Source organism: Cloeon dipterum, chromosome 1, assembly GCF_949628265.1.
Source record: "Cloeon dipterum chromosome 1, ieCloDipt1.1, whole genome shotgun sequence".
Lineage (NCBI taxonomy): Eukaryota > Metazoa > Arthropoda > Insecta > Ephemeroptera > Baetidae > Cloeon > Cloeon dipterum.
The window spans coordinates 32,739,790-32,759,187 of NC_088786.1; the positions used below are offsets into that span (position 1 = coordinate 32,739,790).

General features: G+C 40.0%; 4 protein-coding genes across 7 annotated transcripts in view; 1 reads left to right on the plus strand and 3 right to left on the minus strand.

Annotated features, from left to right (window-relative positions):
- Positions 1-10: 10 nt before the first annotated feature.
- LOC135947908 (PWWP domain-containing protein 2B-like) lies at positions 11-6,438 on the minus strand. 2 transcript variants are annotated; one of them, XM_065496895.1, is made up of 7 exons: positions 6,227-6,437; positions 4,803-5,129; positions 4,439-4,646; positions 4,030-4,371; positions 2,882-3,295; positions 1,264-1,398; positions 11-1,070 (listed from the first exon to the last, which is right to left on the minus strand). In XM_065496895.1, the coding sequence occupies exons 1-7, from the start codon at positions 6,376-6,378 to the stop codon at positions 912-914; spliced, it is 1,737 nt and encodes a 578-aa protein (XP_065352967.1). In that variant the 5' UTR covers positions 6,379-6,437; the 3' UTR covers positions 11-911. The 2 variants fall into 2 exon arrangements, with proteins under 2 accessions (XP_065352967.1, XP_065352977.1); XM_065496905.1 differs by lacking the exons at positions 11-1,070; positions 1,264-1,398 and adding an exon at positions 1,415-2,691 and having other exon boundaries at positions 6,227-6,438.
- A 116-nt stretch (positions 6,439-6,554) lies between these two features.
- Positions 6,555-8,301, plus strand: Sfxn2 (sideroflexin 2). The gene is made up of 8 exons (XM_065496940.1): positions 6,555-6,855; positions 6,919-7,089; positions 7,152-7,350; positions 7,406-7,531; positions 7,591-7,657; positions 7,711-7,810; positions 7,868-7,915; positions 7,971-8,301. Exons 1-8 carry the CDS (start codon positions 6,698-6,700, stop codon positions 8,080-8,082), a joined length of 981 nt encoding a protein of 326 aa, XP_065353012.1. The 5' UTR covers positions 6,555-6,697; the 3' UTR covers positions 8,083-8,301.
- A 5-nt stretch (positions 8,302-8,306) lies between these two features.
- LOC135947927 (peroxisomal membrane protein PEX13-like) lies at positions 8,307-11,800 on the minus strand. The gene is made up of 7 exons (XM_065496928.1): positions 11,532-11,800; positions 11,290-11,444; positions 10,962-11,166; positions 10,557-10,804; positions 10,286-10,501; positions 9,292-9,552; positions 8,307-8,596 (listed from the first exon to the last, which is right to left on the minus strand). The coding sequence occupies exons 1-7, from the start codon at positions 11,627-11,629 to the stop codon at positions 8,409-8,411; spliced, it is 1,371 nt and encodes a 456-aa protein (XP_065353000.1). The 5' UTR covers positions 11,630-11,800; the 3' UTR covers positions 8,307-8,408.
- A 3,168-nt stretch (positions 11,801-14,968) lies between these two features.
- Cbp53E (Calbindin 53E) overlaps positions 14,969-19,398 on the minus strand; it is a 38,539-nt gene continuing 34,109 nt past the window's right edge. Inside the window, exons 6-13 of one of the 3 annotated variants that reach the window (XM_065493275.1) lie at positions 18,826-18,882; positions 17,055-17,138; positions 16,679-16,734; positions 16,077-16,122; positions 15,651-15,662; positions 15,314-15,370; positions 15,183-15,254; positions 14,969-15,129 (exon numbers count right to left, since the gene is read on the minus strand). In XM_065493275.1, the coding sequence (XP_065349347.1) occupies positions 14,983-15,129; positions 15,183-15,254; positions 15,314-15,370; positions 15,651-15,662; positions 16,077-16,122; positions 16,679-16,734; positions 17,055-17,138; positions 18,826-18,882 (531 nt within the window). In that variant the 3' untranslated portion in view covers positions 14,969-14,982. Of the gene's footprint in view, positions 15,130-15,182; positions 15,255-15,313; positions 15,371-15,650; positions 15,663-16,067; positions 16,123-16,678; positions 16,735-17,054; positions 17,139-18,825; positions 18,883-19,398 lie in introns of all 3 variants that reach the window. The other 2 variants (XM_065493293.1, XM_065493284.1) reach the window with 2 other exon arrangements.

Genomic DNA, 19,398 nt, shown 5'->3' on the forward strand with positions numbered 1-19,398 from the left:
TCTGTTGGTCTTAAGAATGGCAATAGTATATTTAATTTTTCCGACAGTAATGGCCATAAGACGTATTCACATTAATCTTGATGATTTTGTTGATGTACAAAAATTGAGGTGTCCGTATAAATTCAGATGCAACCGGATGGCTGGCAGAAAAAAGCCAATTTGAATGATCACGCAAGCATTCATCGGTCCCGACTGGTGCGGACCAGACTGCTTGAATTTGTGGCAGTGGTTATTTCCCTAAAAGCGACACTTAAATCTCATGCCGAATTTCAAAATAAAAATCTTCTCACATCGACCAAGCAGTATTTACAAACGAAAGTGATGAAATAAGGAATATACCATACAAGTGGAGGAATGTTTATAATTACAAAATTCCATGTCGAGCATTCTGTGGGGAATCACAGTCAATCAAATGTATATCGTATGCAAATGCCTGTTTGTTACTATAAATCAATAGCATATCGACCGAGATTTCATTAAAGTGCGTTGGATGAATCCCAGTTGGCAGTTTAGTATCAGTGATTACCCGTTTTAATCAATTTTCGCTTCAATCTACACAGAGGTCCTTTAAATAGCCTTAAAACGTGCGCACGTCGCGCAGCTCATTCCAAACTGTTTGTCACTGAAACAGTTATAGGCATTAAAAATATCAAACCAGGGCAAGATTCCGAGTAAGTTCGTATCTTCCTTGCGGACAAAATATTTTTTAATAATTATATCAAGTCCCTGGTTTTCTCACTGTTGCAGAAAGCAATAAAACATAAAAATAAAAACTGAAAATTAAAAAGACAGCTAGGAGGGGTCCCAGCAATAATAGTAGGAACACTCGGCACTAAAATGCCGATTCGTAGCAATATAAACTTGGTAAAACTTTCAAGTAAATGACATAGCGTTGAAAACTTTTCCCTTGATTAAGACAGAACGTTGACTTCCCTGGGCGAGCTGGTCACCGGGAGAATCTGAGAGGGCGAGGCGCTTGGAACAGGCAGCGCGGCCAGTTGCTCCGCTTCATTGGTTGCTTGGCGGATCGCCTCTTTGTACGGGCCGCGCTTCTTTTTGTTGTAGCGAACCTAAAATATTCCAGATGCAAAATATTAAAGTAGATAAAAGATGGAATGTTGCAACAAATTGCTTGAGAAAATAAGTTATCATTTACGTTTTCTTTAGGAAAATCAAGTTTAGTGTCTTTAATTTGACAACAGAATAGACTTCAATAATTGTTGCTGGTAGTGAATTTTACTAACAACTACAAACAATTGATACCTTAAACGATTCAATGAAAGGGTTGAGTTGATCACATGGCATCTTTGAAGAAGTGTGCGAGCCGTACCAAGAGACGTGCGCGTGCGAAGACAGGCACACACCATCCTCCTTCCTTGATATAGAAATACTAATCACCTAAACAACATGAAAAGGCAGCGAAATTAGCAAATAAATATTATTTAATTCCCGCAGAGGTGCAACTAATAATTAAACAGTTGGATGTTTGGTGGGAATATAACAAGAATTAATACAGACTAAACAATTAATTTAGAGCGTCCTTGCTTCTTAAAATTTGTAGATGGATGAGCGCCGATCCATAAAAATAAATTTAATTCACAAATTGCGAAAACCCTTATGTTTGAAGCCGCCATCAGATGGCAAACCGAAAACTTGCGAATGGAAGGCATTTCCCTTGCGAATTAGGACTCAATCCTGCTTCTGTGCATTCAGCCAGAAACGAAAATCGGCGTGAATAACGTGAAAAACGATATTTTATAACACAAAAATCTTTCCCGACGTTTTTGTGGCGATTGACTGTACTGATGTTTGTTTTCAGCACGTCAAAAGTAATCATTTAAAGGACTGAATTAACAGCAGCAGGATAAAGTCCTAAATCGCAATGGTGTGTATTAAAATCGCATGTACACGGTGGCGCCATTTGTTGGAAAATATTACGATTCAACGTTTGACATTTTAACGATTACTGCAATTTAGAAAAATTTACTGATCACATTTTTATAATGGGATTTGAATAAATTTTTACATTTCTCCACAACTGAATGAAAACTTACAATACAAAGCTTTTGTTAGCTCCATCAGCTAATTCACTTGGGAATTTATAGCATTGTTACCAATTACACGCTGAATTGTTTAAATCCAAACTTTTCAAATGGATATCGTAGATTACATCAAGGAAACGTCGTAATAGAATCCGATCCATTAATTTTATGGTCAAAATTAAGCATTTTCCTAGAATGCGAAAAAACTGTTAACTGTCAATATTTTAAAGTAATTTTAAATGCGTGAAAATTAAAAATAGAAAAAAATCATATTGGCGAATTTAATAAAAATTGGCTTTACAATGGCCACAAGTAATGGAAGGATAAAATTTTTTAACATATCTATTTTTCCCTTCTAGAAATTTTACATGATGTTAAGAGTAATTTTCCCCCCTTGAAAATAGGTCAAATAAGAAAGGATGGATTTTGTGCGTAATTAAAGAGGGAATTATTATCACAGGGAGATAAGAGTTGTGGGGTTGTCTTTCGTTACTCGTTTTCTCTTTTCGTTTGCGCTCAGGGATGAGTGCGGGCAATCGTTTTTTTTTAATGATCGGTTATTCAAAGTTCTCTGCAGCTAATACTGTGGTATGAAATTTTATTTGGAAGTTAGGTACTGCTGATGAGGCCTGCAGGGCTGAAACAGCTGCTGTAAAAAGCAAGAGCGTGTGGCATTCATTATATTTCTTTACAATTTTCTCTATCTCAAAGCCTTCTATTCCTTACTGTTCATTTGTGAGAGTAGCCATCGTAAAACCAATTTTTTATTATTATTATTTTGATACTTCTCATTGGGTGCACTATCGACTGAACAGTTTAGAAGAGACAAGTGGACTGACCTTGCCCGGCCACCATGGGAAGCCGTGAATTTTTCCCCAGACGACGTCGCCGACGTTCATCCTCCTGCCCTCGGCCGTGACGCACGACTGGACGGAGAGGGTGACCATCTGCTCAGGCTCGTGCGACTCTGGCGCCGGCGGCTCGGCTGCCAGGTCAGTCTCGGGGAAGTTGGGAACGTCTTCGCTGCCGTCTGGACTGGGCGAGGTGCTGCTCGAGGGTGTTGGGTCATCCTGGTCGCGCCGCATGTACGCGGTCGCGTTCAGTCTTTTCAGGCTGATGGAGAGGCGCTGCTTCAGACATTGCTCCTTGATCTCCTCGTCCGTCTGGGACACATTCCACTGTTCGTCGTCGTGCTCGTCTCTGTGCCGGCTCTTCTTGTGCTTCTTCAGGTGCTTGTGCTTGTGCCTCCGACCCTGAGTAAAGCAATCAGCCTCTTAAGTTTTCAAACAAAATCTGCAAATGGTAAAACCTGCATGCAAAGCGTAAGCCAATGGTCCAAAAAGTGCAGTTTGTTTTCCTCACCTTACCTATTTTTCCGGTCTCTGAGGAAGCAAAGTGCAAGGGTGCTGATGCAGTAGGCACGTGAAGCGATTGATAAATAATTATGGTTACCATTCCCGTAAGAGTCCAAACAAGAGAATTGGCTGTTTTCTCCGTTAAAAAGTGTTTGCATTTTTAGGAGCATTCTCAATCCTCTACCACAAACAGTACGTCCCAAATCACACCCAGCGAACTGATCAGAAACGACACACAATCCAAGCAGGAGCAAAGCGACACTCAACAGATAAAAAATTAAGCAATGATAAATGAGGCGAAATAAAAATCAAATTAGTAAGGTGGCGGTGAAAGGGGCTTTTATATTCATCTTTCAAGATACAAGATAACATCTCTGATATTTAATATAATTATGCAATATTTCAAGTTTAGGCTTTTTGATTATTTGGAATTGTATTCCCATTAATACTTGAATCACTTTAACAGATGATTTTCATATCAAAATAATATGTGCTTAATCATTTAAATATTACTTTCAACTGAAAGGGCGGTATGGTGATGGTGATTTATGAAAATTAATAGTAAGTCAGTGCAACCAAAAGAAGAGCATATTAACTCAAGCCAAGAGTCTCTTTCGAAGACGAGACTTTACCTCGCCAAAATTGGGTGGAACTTCCCAATCAAACTTTCTCTTCTTTGCCTTCTTCATGGCCTTCTTGGCAGCCCGTTCGGACTCGTTCTCAGAGTTCTCGACACTGTCAAAGCTCTGGACCTTGGAGGGTATTTTCATCACAGTGCGCTGCCCGCCGAAGGATATTTTTATCACCGGGGTGGTTGTCCTGGGCGACTCTAGGCTGTCCACTAATTTGGACCGCTTGTGTCCTTCCTCTAAAATGCTCTCGTCCCAGAGGTCTTCCATGGACCCAACACTCCGTTTCTTGCGCAACACCATTTTATCACTTTCTTCGATGGCTAAAGGATCTTTGACATCCTCCTTTGAGAGAAAACATGACGGTCAGGTCAACGGTGTCAAGATAAAAAATAAATAAATAAAACAATACCTCTGAATCTCTCGTCGGGCTGATCCAGTAGTTTCCGACAATTTTTATTTTCCCTGCCTTCTTGCCATCTTCTGTGGAGGAATTACTGCAGCTGTCATTTTCTGGGGTTGGGCCGTTCAGAAGAACAAACTCGGGCTCTTTGAACGTGGCGCCCCGTTGATCCTCCTCGGCAGTGTTTCTTAAGCTTCTTCTAGTTGTTCTTGAATTACTAAATAGCGGAAAATGTAGTCAAATTACGAGAAAAAGGAGATGTAAGAAAACATTTCACATATTTTCCTGTAATGACTCTAACGACTTAAAATAAAATTTCTGTATCAAATTTTAAAATATTTCAACTCCATTCATCAGCAATTTGATTACGCACCTGGTCGGAGGTTCAGTTATTACGGGCATAGGTTTGGCGGGGTCTGCAGGGTTGCAGGTGCTTTTGCAATTGGCACAGAGGACTTTGCGCGGCCGCAGCCTGACGGTTAACTTTTTGTTTGGCTGGCGCTGCTTGTTGCCTTGGCCCTTCAGCGATTTGAAGTTTAAGGGAGGGTGCAGCTCACCGTTGTTCTGGAAGTAGGTGTGTCGGTGGACCACGTTGTTGACATGAGCTGCCTCCGCGCCTTCGCCTTCCAGGCTGACGACTGGAGGCGGCGGGGGCGGTGTTAGGAAGTCCTTTGGCGCTGTTATGCCGCACGGAAATTGCCTAAAATAAAATTAAACGGAATTGCAAGCTGTAACTTAGTAGATTCCACCTGTTTTTTTTAAATATCCGCTCCCATTGATTTAATTTAAGGAAATAATCGATTGTAAATTAATTCTACCCATAAAATAATAACTATAAAAATTATATTTTATCTTGGGCTATGAGGAAAAAAGGCATCCAAGCTACGCTCAATTTTATACCTAAAAATGGATCAACTGTAGGCACCTAAATTTAGTGCAAATAGGAAGATAACCCTGCGGTCACTATTCTTGCACCTAGTTCGATAATGGTCTGGAGATAAAATTTTGCATCATTTATTAATTATAGAATTTAATGAGAATTCGGTGCATCTGCCACCACCTTCAGCCCCTATCCGCACCTGAGTGCCACCCTTTAATAAAAGGATCTTGTATAGCAAAAAATGCGAACACTCGCGTTAAAAAAGAAAATGCAGTTTTATGCCTTGATTTTAATTTTGAATAATTAATATTTAATCATTTAATTTCAACATCCAGCATGATAGTACCACCAAGAGTTTATTTCATAAAATAAAAATAGGCATCAAGGTCTGGTGAGGTTGCACAAAGCCCCGCATTGTGCCTTTCCCACAATATACAATGCTATGTGAATACATAGAGGGCAAAATTGAAGCTGCATGCCCCGGTCGTTGCACTTCTAACAAAAATTTCTCAGAACTGGCAGAAGCAATTTTTAATTAGCCTATGTCATTAAAAAATAAGCCTAAACGCCGAAGTGAATCGGCCAATGAGTTCCAAATCTGAACCCTCAAAAGCGCGAGAAAAAGCGTTTATTAGCAAGAGGTCGTCGGAGCCGAGAGCAAATAACATGGCAGCTTATGGCGACTTGGGAGCCTGGCTTTAGAGGCCAAAAAGTCACAGGAGCTATTTTGGCCGCTATTGCACCTACGAAGCTGAAAAATGTCTCGTTCACTAGAGAATTTTGTCCATAATCTTTTGATACGCAGAAACTGACCCTGTCGACGCGTAGGGGTGAGAAATCGACGGCAACAGGCAATCGCATTCTGGGCGCAAAACTAGGGACGAGTGCTTAATTTCATGCATGGAATTTCCACTTACCTCTTGGTAGAGTCAAGCAGAGCCCCCTGATAAACTTTGCCCTGGTATCTAAAGGACACGACGAGAACATCATTAACAGCGTCTTCTACCTGCACAGCTATTTCTGAATTTTTTAAATTTCCTATCGAATCGCCTTCTATGACGTCCGCCATATTGGTAGAGTATTCTCACAGACAGAGTTGTAGGCCCTCAGCGAGCATTCCACTGATAACGGAGTGCCCTCAGCGATCATGTTGATTTTTCAGCCAATGAACACACTTCATCTGGAGCGCTAAATTCTAATGAACCAATAGGAATAATGAATGTGAAAGATTTCGGGAGTAGCTTCAGCTGCGGCTAACACTGTCAAAAATTAACTTTAATTACGGTCTCTGCGGTCTTCGCGACCGACATCGACTAATTTACTGACTCGACGTTAGCTGTTAAAGGTACATATTCGCCAGGAGAAAGTATAAATTATTTTTTTCTAAAATGACCATCGGAGCTCGAATGGACTTGGACAAGCCGCTTTTTGACCAAACCTCATTCATCGGGCGTCTGAAGCACTTTTTCTGGGTGACAGATCCCCGTACGTGCGTGTGTTCAGAGGAATCTTTGGACAACGCCAAGAATTTAATAGTCTCTTACAGGTTCGATTTTGCTTAATTTTTTGTTACTGGTTTATGACAAAATCTCTTTTTACAACTTTGCAGGAAGGGAAATGAGCCTGAAGGAACGACCCAGGAACAAATTATTTTTGCGCGAAAACTGTATGAGAGTGCATTTCACCCAGACACAGGTGACAAGCAAAATGTTTTCGGACGGATGTCATTCCAGGTGCCAGGTGGCATGGCCATCACAGGGTTTATGCTTCAATTCTACCGGTAAATAAAAAAATAATCTTACTTCATACACGACTAAAGCTTCTTTAACTTAATTTAAACAGGACTGTTCCTGCTGTTGTATTTTGGCAGTGGGTGAATCAGAGCTTCAACGCACTCGTAAATTACACAAACAGAAATGCGAAATCTCCGTTGACAACCACTCAATTAGGTGTTGCCTATGTTTCTGCGACCACTTCAGCTCTGGTAACCGCGATCGGTTTTCGCTCATTCTTGGAAAAACGGGCTGGAACCTTGCTGCAGGTACTCAATTTGTTGGGTCCACGAAGAATGAGTGCAAATTTCAGTTTTGTTCCAGCGATACGTCCCGTTCGCAGCAGTTGCTGCCGCCAACTGCGTCAATATTCCGCTAATGCGCCAGAATGAGCTAGTCGACGGAGTTGACATTTACGATGAGAATGGGAATCTTGTTGGCCAGTCAAGGGTATAATTATTTTTCATTAAACAGCAAAGAGCGGTGGAGTAAAATAAAAATATGCTCAGGTTGCTGCAGCGAAAGGAATATCTCAGGTTGTCTTTTCAAGGATTGCAATGGCGGCACCAGGGATGAGTAAGTCGCGCCAAATAATAATTAACATAATTTGATCCATATATTATTTCCAGCCATCCTGCCAATTGTGATGGAGAGGCTGGAGAAGCGCGCCTGGATGCAAAGGATAACTGTGCTTCATGCTCCTCTGCAGGTCTTGCTGGTGGGATGTTTGTAAGCTCTTCTAACTGTTGTTTTTCGTCAATTGCTTATGGTTTGTTTTTCTTGCAGCTTAACGTTCATGGTGCCAACAGCGTGTGCCCTGTTCCCTCAAAGATGGTAAGGGATTTATCACTTTCTCGTGTAATGACTAATACAGAAATTTGGTCCCTAGTTCTATTAAAACATCAACAATTGAGCGATTTGAGTCTGACAGCTTCAAGAAGATTCAGCTAAACTGCAATGGACAGACTCCCAGTGTTGTTTATTTCAATAAGGGTCTCTAAAATGCAATTAACTCAAAAGGATGGTAACCTCAAACGATGTAATCTCTACCTCTGTTCCTATTGTTTTGCACCCTTTGGATTAATGTAGGCTAATTTTGTTATCCTGTTTTGAGATAATAACGTGATACGTGTCTAGCGATAAACTGCACAAAAGCGACAATAAATAAATTGGGTAAAATGCTTTATCCGCAAAGTTGTGGGTGTTAGAGATAAATTAAACAGTGTTTGCTTCCATATAAAACCTTAGATATAATCAACTTAAAAAATTCAATGAGCACAGGAATGATACTAACGAAATGAATTAATAACAGCCAATGCAAAAATAACTAGACCGTAACGCTCTCTTCTGGCATATTTATCACTTCAGGTTCTGAAGTGTCTGACAGCTCATTCTGCTCTTCTATCAGTTTCTCCACAGGGCTGAAGTTAGGAGCTGACGAGGTTGAAGGCTGTGGTTCTTCTTTGATAACTGGCATTTCGCCCGTACTGGCTTGTGCGCTCGGCTTTTTGGCTTCTGAAACGTAAATAAGCTCTACTAATTAATAATTTTGAGAAACGGGTTTATTGCTAGATTGGCAGGTGTACGAAACTCAACTGCGCTTCAAATATGAAGAGGTGACAACAGCTTGATAAACAATATTCATGAATTTAAATGTAAATTAGCTTCAGTATGTTATGCATGAAGTGCACTAAAATGGTTTAGTCAGTATGAATAAGACACCAGAGCAGCTTGGAGGAGGTAGTGCAAGCGTGGGCAGCACCAGACTGCTCGGCAACCGCTTATTCTATCTGGAATTCACAATGCAAAAAAGAGCCTCTGCATCTTTTTTTTCAGGCAAATCCACGCTATCCACCTTCATTGTGACCGGTGCTTACTTTCTTATCATTTTGCTTGCCTCAGGGAATAACGAATTGAACCCTGGTACTGACGGCGCGCTTCAGGAAAATTGCTGGAAACGCAACTGACTGCGAAACTGAATGTCGCCAACGAACACATCAGCAATTAGGGTAAAAAGGCACTCTGTACCTTAGTTCAACGCAAACTTAAAAAAATAAATAAAAGAACAGTAGTAGATACTGAACCAATGTCTGACCTCTCTTTTAACAATTATGTTCATATTTGCATTTATATTTTATGGATATGGCAAATTATGGGACAAAACATCCCTGCAGAACATTTGAAACTAATATCAGACACAAAATACTCACTGCAATAAAGGGTTTTGAAGTGATTAGATGGAACAAGTCCAATGGGGCTCGGCCCGTTGATGACGCCCCCAGACGCCTCTCCAATTTTTCTGCCAATTAGCCAGCCGTCAGCGTGGTACGGCTGCTTGTCCTGTGGAGCCATGGCGATCACATCTCCGACGTTGAAGCTCAACTCATCGGCACCAGCGGCGTGGTAACTGTAAGTGGCCTTGCCAATCATGCACGGGGCTTTGCCCTGCATCCACGGCTCATTAGAGCCCCCTGAAAGGAGACCATCATTAATTGCTGTGTTTTCAGTTCTATAGATGGCAATATGCTAAATGGATTGCTCAAGTTTTAATAAGGTGAAATTAAATTTTGGCATTATTTGAAAGCAGGATTTATAAAATTCCGCATTTTACACAACACTATTGCAAAGGAAAATTGCAATATTTTGGATCACAAATGTTGCGCAACCGAAAAAATTGGGGAAAATCACACCTCTCAATCGTCTTTCCATATTTCTTATATGTTTTCTAGGCAGAGGACTCTGAGAAATAGAGGTAATCGGTGACCAAAACAGGGGTCAGAATAATTCTACTCAATCGCTGCCTGTGGGTGATTGTCAGTAGTTAAAATTTCATGACCAGCTTACTTCTCAATCAGTCCATGCAAATTACATCTTTTTAAATGTAAAACGCATTTTTGAGGAGTCACCGATACATGCGAGGTGCCTCAAATTTGTGATATTTCGATTATTTGAAAAAAACCAATGTTAATAGCACCAAATTCTCAAAATATTAATCAATATTAATTTAAATATGATTTTTTGACGCAAAATAAATGACATTTTGGCGCTTAAAAACAGCAGCACATATTAGAGTCTTGCAAAATTGGAAAACTCTGCTTCAAAGCATAGATAAATAATAGATTTTGATTTAGGATCAACACAAGAGAAGTATTTTGATAATCTTCCCACAAATTTCACGCATAGTTTTAATAAAACGTTTCTTACCTGGTGCATTTTCCGCATCTGGAATGTTGCTGAGTACTGACCGCACCAGCTTCCAAATGAGGTAGGGTCCACCCATCACAAGACTCATGAACATCACGATAGGCCAGGCGGAGCTCTTTCTCGCTTCCTGGTCAGCAGTTGCGCCAATTGCGGCCAGACCAGAGTCAACCTTGGCCTCAGCCCAAATTTTTTCAGACCCTCCAGCCTTTCTCAGTCCTAGACACAAAATTATTATAATGATTTTTGTTTAACTGAAATAAAAAACTCTAACCTAGCAACTCTAGAAGTTTGTGGTAGGCCCAACGCACTGCCCTGAAGATGGTAAGAGCCGAGAAGACCTGAGCCAGCATGCCTCGCATGCGGCCAAAATTGTCGGCGACGCCAAGCACAGCCCGGAAAGAGCTGTGAATTGCGTAGAATGTCGACTCGAGCATCATGCTGACAGAGCCAAAGGCGTGCACCATCGATTCCAGGGATTCAAAGGCAGGTCTCGAATTCTCTTCAGCCATTCTGATAAAGCTACAAAAAAAATTAAAAAACATACATAAACAAAATTAACTAAATAACTTTATTGATTTTTTTAACTTTGCTCTCAGAGCTTGAAGACTATTATGCAGTTTTTAAAAACTATTAATACCTTTTTTATTAGCATGACATTTTTATTTCTAATTTATACCCGCTGTCAGCTGCCTGCTGGCCATAAGGCATTTGTCCATAAGGCGAGTAGTTTGCTCTGCCGTAGCCCATCATTCCATAACTAGAATAGGGAGAGCCGTACGAGCTGTAGCCTCCCATCCCTAGAGAGCTGTAACCACCATAGCCGCCTCCATATCCATAGGAAGACCTCATTCCATAAGGCGAGTATGTAGGACTGTTGTACCCTTGATAAGAAAAATCAAAGCTTAATAACTTTCTACACGCCGTTGAACAATTATATAATTTGGCTGCCATTGGCACTTAAGTGTGAATCCTTTCTACGGATTTATGTGCTGTGAGTTTCTTACCATATGAGTTCATTCCATAGGACTGTCCGAGAGTTCCTGCAGGCAGAGTGGATCCTGGTGGCCTTGGGGGAGCTCTCGGAATACTTGTTTGTGGGGTGGAATTGTTGGAGGTGAACATTGTTTTATCACTGGCGTACGTCGATCGAGGAAAGACACTGCAGAGTCATCACAAGTCAGTAAAAAAATGATTGTTCGAAATTGATGTGCCTCGAGGGCAGGGAGACAAAGAGTTAGTATTGTACCTGGAAGTCTGCGGAGACGAGAATGACGAGGTATTTTGCTGCTGCTGCAGCCGAAAGTTGTTTCTCGACGCCTCCCACGGTTTCGGCGGCGCCGACATGATCGTTCAGTTGCTTTTTCAGGTCGGAGGAGAAGTGTTCAAATTGTTGCTGCCATCGGTGCGAAGCAATCTCGCTGAAATTATTTAGATTTCGGCCTTGGTGCCGAAGTTCATCTGCGCTTTCTCCCAGAAAAACAAAACTGATTTGATCGAATTGCTCCGCCTACTAAAAAGGCACTGCAACCAACGTGAACGTGACGCTCGTTAAGTTGGCAGTGCGGCGCGAAAGTAATGGCAAAACGCTTTCTTTTTCTGACCAACAGGCTACTAAGAGGGGGAATGGGGGGTTATTAAAGTGGAATGATACTGGGCAACAATATTGAAAATTATTTAAATTGTTGGATGCCTTAAACAATTGACCGATAAACAATTTGTTCAACAATTTGCAATAATAAAAAAAGACGTTCCTACAGTAAAAATTCAAATTTTGCCAATATTCTCCAAAATTTACAGTGCTCGAACATATTTTCTTGGCATATTCCGATTCCTCTCGTCGAGATCTGTCCAACGGTGTATGCCACTTATTGGGGAAACTCTTGCTTTTGAAATTAAATCGGATTTCAAGTTAGGAGACAGCCATTACCATTTGAAAAGCACGGTAACTTTCAAGCCAATTTTCTCAAAAAAATACAGCGCTCCTTAGGTCAATTTAGACTTTAACTGAATCCTAAGGGATGAGTTTATGCAATAGCAACAAGCATTTTCCAGGCTTTTCCAGCATCATTCCTATTTAAAGTTAATAAATTAATTATTAGACCATGCAAATTTTTGAACCACTGGTACAAAAGGGAAATTGAAGATGTCAAAATAATTTTACAAGTTCTAGGGTATATTTATATGTAGCATTATCATAATAATGATTGACTGATTGTGAGCGTAAAAGCAATTTTATCTTACATTGGTCGCTCTGCATCAATAAACAAAAAAGCGAATTTCGTAGTTCAAATTAATGAACTGAATTCTGAATTCTTCCACTAGTTGGTTTACAAGACGAAAAAGTTTCAGCTGTTAAAGACCATAATTATATAGGATGATGGAATTGATGGATGATCGATTAAACTAATATAAGGAGTTGAGGATAAAAACAAACTCTAAATAATATTTATGAATATTTTATTGCGTTCCTATATGTAGTAGCAACAAATAATGCACAACGAAAATATCACAAAAATCTTTTTTCTTCTGTGTGTTTAGTAAACACCAAAAAAATGCACACATATGGCATGTAATTTATAATATATCTTTTATTAACAACTTTGTTATTGATATTTTTCCATACATATCATATAATATATCTCGAAATGTTCATAATTAACAAACCAATATCATGTCTCAAACTTTATTGTAATTTTCTATTTGTTTTGGGCTATATGATTTTAAATATTCTGCGCGTGTGTATGTTTCCATAATACATATTATTTTCTTTTTAATACAATGCACGGTTTTAAACGCAAAAACAATGGAGGAAGGTAAACAATACAAAGCTCGCTTTTTACGTCTCAGCTGATATTCATATTTCATCATGGGTGTCGAGTATGGTGTGTGTGTGTGTGTGTGTGTGTGTGTGTGTGTGAGTGTGTAGTCAAAAATGGCAATGTAACATGCAGTCATGCAACTTCCAGCAATTTTTGATTAGCTCAGAGCCCGAATGGAGTTGTCTCATTATATAATCAGTTGCATTTTCAGCTATTATCAATTTTTCAGCGCTCTTATCGTTTCTCGCAATCGATATTATTTACGGAGGGTCAGATTGGTACAAAAACGTGTGCGTGTTGCCTGTGTGAGTCGCCTTTTAAAAATGTATTAAGTAGTCTACCTCTGAATTGGCCGACGACGTTTTCTCTGGTGCGTTTATCAGCAATTATTTGGTGTTGCCATTTTCCTTATTGCAATATTAAAACCAAAGATGTTGAAAATAAAACGAGACCGAAAGAAAGATACACACTTCGTACAGGCAAAATTGGAGATTTGAAATTGTTAGTTTAGTCGAGATGGTTATAAGCACTATACATTTGAGATTGGTTAATACTCGTCTTGATTTAATTTTGTAGCATGCAGGTAGCAATTCTTTTGAATAAAACGCCGCTGAGATGGCGGGGTTGTGAAAAAATTTGGCATTTTTCGAAATGAAGATTGACTTGGAAGCCTTAAAAAATTTACACACATCACGCGAGGGTGAAGAAACCTTTTTTACTAGTCTATAATGCTAATTCTCTCGATATTTTCTTTACTATTAGCACCATTGAAATCAAGTTTATGCGCGAATATTATCAAACTTACTTTGCGTTCAGGATTCAAAGAATTCAATTTTCATTAGCGCGTCTCACTGCTCTCAAGACTGATGGCATTTTTTGATGCATCAGTTGGCAGGACTTGAAGGCTGGCGGACACGCTCAAGGAAAATAGAATTGATTTGAACTCTGCGCTTCCCAATTTTATTCTCAGCGCAACTCGTATTACCAGAGAAAATCACACAGAATTGATGACGAAGAGAAATGTATCTACGTGTACCTTTTTCACTCATGAGTTTAATATAACATGCAAGGTGAGCTATTTATATTATTTAATTTTTGAGTAGGTGCGTAAAAAGCTTAAATTTCGAACATTTATTAAGAGTTGAAAGTCGTTTCGTTTAATTTCATAGTATTTAGGGGTCACTCAATGTATTATTTAAAAGGAATTCTCATTTTCTGGTAATTGCAATTTACATTTCACATGAAAGCTCTGCTGGTTGTAGAAATCTTTGCTTAACAAACGGCCAATAAGACGCACATATTAAGAAAGACCTAGGCTGAATTGCGAACCAAGCCAAAAGAAGGCAAAAAACTATATGCATTAAACAGTGAAAATTTGAGCGATAAGTGCACATCACTGCTTCAAAGTTTATTGAAACCTGGCCTTCCATAATTGGAAGCCGCTTTCCCGTTTAAAATCGAATTTTAAAAATTAATTCCAAGGTTTTCATGGTAGGCTCTCGTCTCAATTTTGTGCAAGAGACTCGTCAAATTCAGCAATAATAGGTTGTCAGCCTACCACCCTGATATGGTGATTTCTGCGTAAAATGCTCTCCACAATGCAGATTTTTTTGTCGATTCGGAGTGACAGAGATAAAACACATCGCCGTTCAATATATATGTACAATCAAGTGGCAGCTTATAGTGGGTGTGTGAGGTTGTATTAGCCTAAAACTCGCGCCAAAGAGGGGTATTTTTTTATAATATCGAAAGATTTCGTTTGAGTAAATATATATAGAAGAGGGCTACATGGCTACGCAACATATTTTCATCACATTAGAGGATTAAATACCTTAGACGCTCAACTCAAACTCAATTTTTCATATTTCTTTCTCGAATTTACGCCGACTCTTCGTCTAAACTGGTCTTGGACAGTGCCAACAGGATCATGGTGAGCTCCTTCTTGCTGATCTTGCCGTCCTGGTTATAGTCGCAACCCCTGAGGATCGTCTCCTCAAACTCCTGCAGGTCCACGGCGTCGTAGTCCTGTGAAAACAATTAGATACTACTTGGGAGACGAACAGTATTGAGAAAATTACCTTTTTCACGAGCTCGAGCAGGTCTTTGAGGAATCCACGCAGCTCCTCGTTCTCTATGGAACCATTGTTGTCCTGCAAATGGAAATAAACGGCTGTTTAACGGCTCGCGTCGCCATTATGCAAATCAATACCCTGTCGTAAAGGGCGAAGACTCTCTCGATGTCCTCCTTGGTGAGTTTGGTCGCGCCCTGCAAATGGAAAAAGAAATTTGTTTCCGCGCACGGCGTCACAATAAAGCGAGAAAAAGATCGGCTATTATTTTTTAGAATGATGTAGATCGTAAAAAATCTATTCGCATGCTTCGTTCGGGTGAAACTAAATCGATTCTAAAAGTACGCACGAAACCATATAATATATTTATATAGTATTTGAGATACAAGCAAAGTAATAAAACATGTGCTTTATTTAAATCGAGTTTTAGGGATGCACTGCAAAAACGAGTAGAAATTTAGCCGGGTGACAACTTACGCTGATTCCTTCCTATGGAATCGCATCAGGGACCAGCACACAACATTGAAAGGAGCAAGGGAAGAGACAGAAAAAGGAGAAATGAACACACGCGGTAGTAGAAAAAGTGGTGAAGAGAAGCGCACACAGGGCGTGAAATTCCCACGAGGAACACATATCAAGGGAGCTCACAGTGAGGTTAGATTGATTCTTTATACCTCTTTTTTGGATATATTAGGGTTTTAGAGAGATGTATTAAAGAAGCTGTGCGAATATGGTAGAGAGAAAATTGTGCTTTTAGAAGGAGAAATGAGAGCGGGCCGCAGTTTTATTTTTATCCCACACGGTTTAAAGGGCGGTGCAGAGCAGAGAAACACTATTTGAATTGTAGATTTGACGCCGACACTGACACACCAGTCACGAGACTGCAGCGCGCACCTCGCTTACCTTGAAGATCGACCTGCACAAGAAGTTCTCCCTCACGGGAAGCAACCTGCCGGAAAACATTTTATTTATTTAAATGTATGCTGGACGTTAGAGACGAGGTAATGTATTTTAATAAATAAAGGAGACCGAGAAAAATTTCTTTCATGGTCGAGAGATGATACCAACATTTTATTTGGTAATTATTCCTGTGTCGTTTATGCCGGAAACAGAAAGTTGATTCATTTGAAGGCATGCAACCGGTATGTTTTGCAGGCGAAGCGGATTGCATAGCTACGAAATCTACAGGAGCTCTACTTTAAAGAGGATTGATAACTGGGAAACAATTGAAAATTAATCCTGCAACGGTTTGCTCCGAGCTTTTAAAGTCTTTAATGGTTTTTATGATAGAGTAAAACTTTAAACATACTCTGAAAGCTGATAAAATTTCCTTAATTTTTTGTTGATAAAGTTTTATTGCATCATTTTATGTTAAAAGTAAACGTTAGTTGAAAATGCGAAGCTCCGACTTATCTAAAATATTAAATGAATAAAAATTGAGCATCACTCTTTTCACAGTAAAAAGTGCTTACAGGTCTGGGAAAGGAGTAAAGAAAAAAACCTACTTAGCCATTTCCGAGAGCTGCAAACGGCCGTCTTTATTAGCGTCGAACACTTGGAGCTGCAACAAAGAGCGTGCGAATGTAATATTATTACCTCTCGGAGAGACGCACACATAATAAAGCAGCGCGCGTTATCAAAAACCAAATATCGCGAGGGATTTAATTCAGGTAGGGTGGTAAATTGGATCTCGTGAGAGCGCGTCTCGCGAGCCTTTTCTCACTGGCTCTCATTGGTGAAGCATAGGGGCAGGAAGAGCTTTTCTTTCGTTCGTGCACGCGGCGGGTGGGTCTGGCAATAAATCGTGCTCGCTTTTTCGCCACCTTTTGGCGCCGATCAATAGGGCGTGCGAGGGCGCCAAGGGCGGCAATGGGCACTCACCATGGTGTCGGTGTACTCAATCAGTTTATCTTCGGACACGTCGTTGATCTTCTTCGCCTCCCTCAACAAGTCACGCAGGAAGTTCTGAAAACCAACAAATCACTTCAGCTTTTGGCGCCTCCGAAAGCACCGGTAATTAGAAAACGCTCCTTGACTTTGCAATGAAAGGGTAAAACGGTTCCTGAAAGACAAACTTGGTGACTTTTGCCTTCCTCCAAAGTATAGGCTCGTCAGGTTTTTGTAGTGAGATATATTTTTGTTATATTTTTACAATTTAAATACTTTAGAATCAACAAATTGATAGTGGTCACCTAGCTCCTAGATATTTGTAAAAAATAAATTTAAAAAGGACAAAACTAGTGTGAGAAATAAGACGGAATATTTGGAAAAATTATCAAATCGAAATGTCGGGTTCTAGTCATCAGAGTTACAAAAACTGCACAACGTTACACTCGTCCATGGGGTGCTTTTATAATTGTATAAAAATTGTGGAATTTTTCAGTTAACTTCTTGATTATGCAGGATTTTTCATTAAGATTTTTCAAAACTACCGCATTCTATTAAAAATTCAATTTTCCTGTAGCCTTAGAAATGATTCCCAGGAAGAGCGTGCTGAAAATGTCATTTCTTTTAATATGAAAAATAATCTGAATTTAATCTCCATCAGTCAAATGTGCTGAGTAAGACGTAGGACTGGAGTTTGCCGAGTCAGAGTTCAACAATAAGCTCTTCTTCTTCTGAATTGCCCTCTGCTATTCTTTTTTATTTGTCTGCATTGTGAATGTACATCATCGCCATGCTCTTTCGAGATCTACATGACGAAATTAGATCAGACAAGACGCAGAGCCGAGATCAAACAGGCGAAATCTGCCACCGCCCCGAATAATGCCCTTCCCTTGGGGCTTGGCAGACGGAAAGGGACGTTGCGTCGACACGACAAGATCGATATTCCATTACGCGAGGCCAAATTAAATTCTTCTGGCCGCTCTTTTGATGTCAACTCGCGGCCAAGTCGTCAAGAGGGGGCAGATGACCTGCTGCTGCTGTTGGGCCGGGTCAAGAGGCCGCTTTCCGCCCACTCGACACGCTCGTTCAAGGGGACACTACTCGAGCCTTGTTAGTTTTGTCGACGGACAGCTGGATACATAATATAAATGTCCGCGAAATTGTGCAGTGTTTGCTTTTCTAGCTAATTAGAACAACGAGCACGTTCCAATCCGATTTTTGTCAGGGTGTGGCAAAAGGCCGGGCGAAAAATTGACAAAAAGCCTGTCTAGTGGTTTTTTCGGATAATTCGAGAAAGCCCCCTTTTCAACCATTGAATTTAAATGTGATTAAAAATAAGAGATTGAGAATACTAATTAAATTGCCGAACTTTTTCCTCGTCAGATTTCAAAATGTATTCTGTGAAAAATAAGCATCTTTTGGCGCTTACATAAAGGATGCAAAAAATCGTTCTTGGGTGTCAAATTACTAATGACGAACGAAAGAATTTAAACTTGTTAACGTGTTTTTCACCTGGGAAAGAAATAAAAATTAAAGGCTTTCAGATTTTACCTTAGCTACTATTTTAGATGAATCCATCATTTAAAAATATCATTTCATAAATTCGCAAAATTTTGGTAATGTGATCAGAATATGAGTCAAAATTGCAGAACATTCCCAACGTCTAGAAAAAAACGGAACATTTCTTGCTGTTTCTACGGAAAAACCAGAAAGAAGGAAAAAACTGAAAACCCTAATTTTTATTCAATGAATAGGATTTTGGTACCTTGAGCTCGTCAGCCTCAATGAATCCGCTGCCGTCCGTGTCGTACTCGCGCCAGATCTGCGGAAGAAGAGAATTATTATTCATTAAAGCGCGCGTCCGGTTCCTGCAAGAGAACTAACTGTATATATTCATACTTCAAAGAACGCTCCTTCCAACCCAATTTCCAGAGCAAACTTGCTGACAATCTCTCTTTCTCGTAATAATTAGTTTTCGCTCGAGTCAAAGAGAATTCAAATATGCTTCAAGCAAAAGGCGCGCTCGAGGCGACGCAAATTGATTTCAGATTCGCCAGCAAAAACTTATGCACGATCAGGCCTGACTTTGCGAAAATTCGAGGCCTCACAGATGTTCTTATATATTTAGCTGAATTTGCGGCCCAGGATTTGATCATGCGGCACATTTTTTGCATCAGAAAAAGGACCGAATTTTCCTTTTTTGCCGAACAGGACTTGCGAAACGCATTTTAATGAGCGATCAATTATGGCGGCGTGCCGGCGCCCATTCAAAGGCCTTAATTAAACCGTCGGCTTTTGCAAACACGTCAAAAGAGCTGAAATGAGTGTCGGCAGCTGC

Coding starts and splice junctions, on each gene's coding strand:
- LOC135947908 (XM_065496895.1), bottom strand. CDS start 6,378: ATGGCGGACGTCATAGAAGGCGATTCGATAGGAAATTTAAAAAATTCA. Junction 5,130..6,226: donor CTGCTTGACTCTACCAAGAG/GTAAGTGGAAAT, acceptor ATTTTATTTTAG/GCAATTTCCGTGCGGCATAA. Junction 4,372..4,438: donor GCCCGACGAGAGATTCAGAG/GTATTGTTTTAT, acceptor TTTCTCTCAAAG/GAGGATGTCAAAGATCCTTT.
- Sfxn2 (XM_065496940.1), top strand. CDS start 6,698: ATGACCATCGGAGCTCGAATGGACTTGGACAAGCCGCTTTTTGACCAA. Junction 7,351..7,405: donor GGGCTGGAACCTTGCTGCAG/GTACTCAATTTG, acceptor GTTTTGTTCCAG/CGATACGTCCCGTTCGCAGC. Junction 7,658..7,710: donor AATGGCGGCACCAGGGATGA/GTAAGTCGCGCC, acceptor TATTATTTCCAG/CCATCCTGCCAATTGTGATG.
- LOC135947927 (XM_065496928.1), bottom strand. CDS start 11,629: ATGTCGGCGCCGCCGAAACCGTGGGAGGCGTCGAGAAACAACTTTCGG. Junction 11,167..11,289: donor CTATGGAATGAACTCATATG/GTAAGAAACTCA, acceptor TTTCTTATCAAG/GGTACAACAGTCCTACATAC. Junction 8,597..9,291: donor CTTCAAAACCCTTTATTGCA/GTGAGTATTTTG, acceptor TTTACGTTTCAG/AAGCCAAAAAGCCGAGCGCA.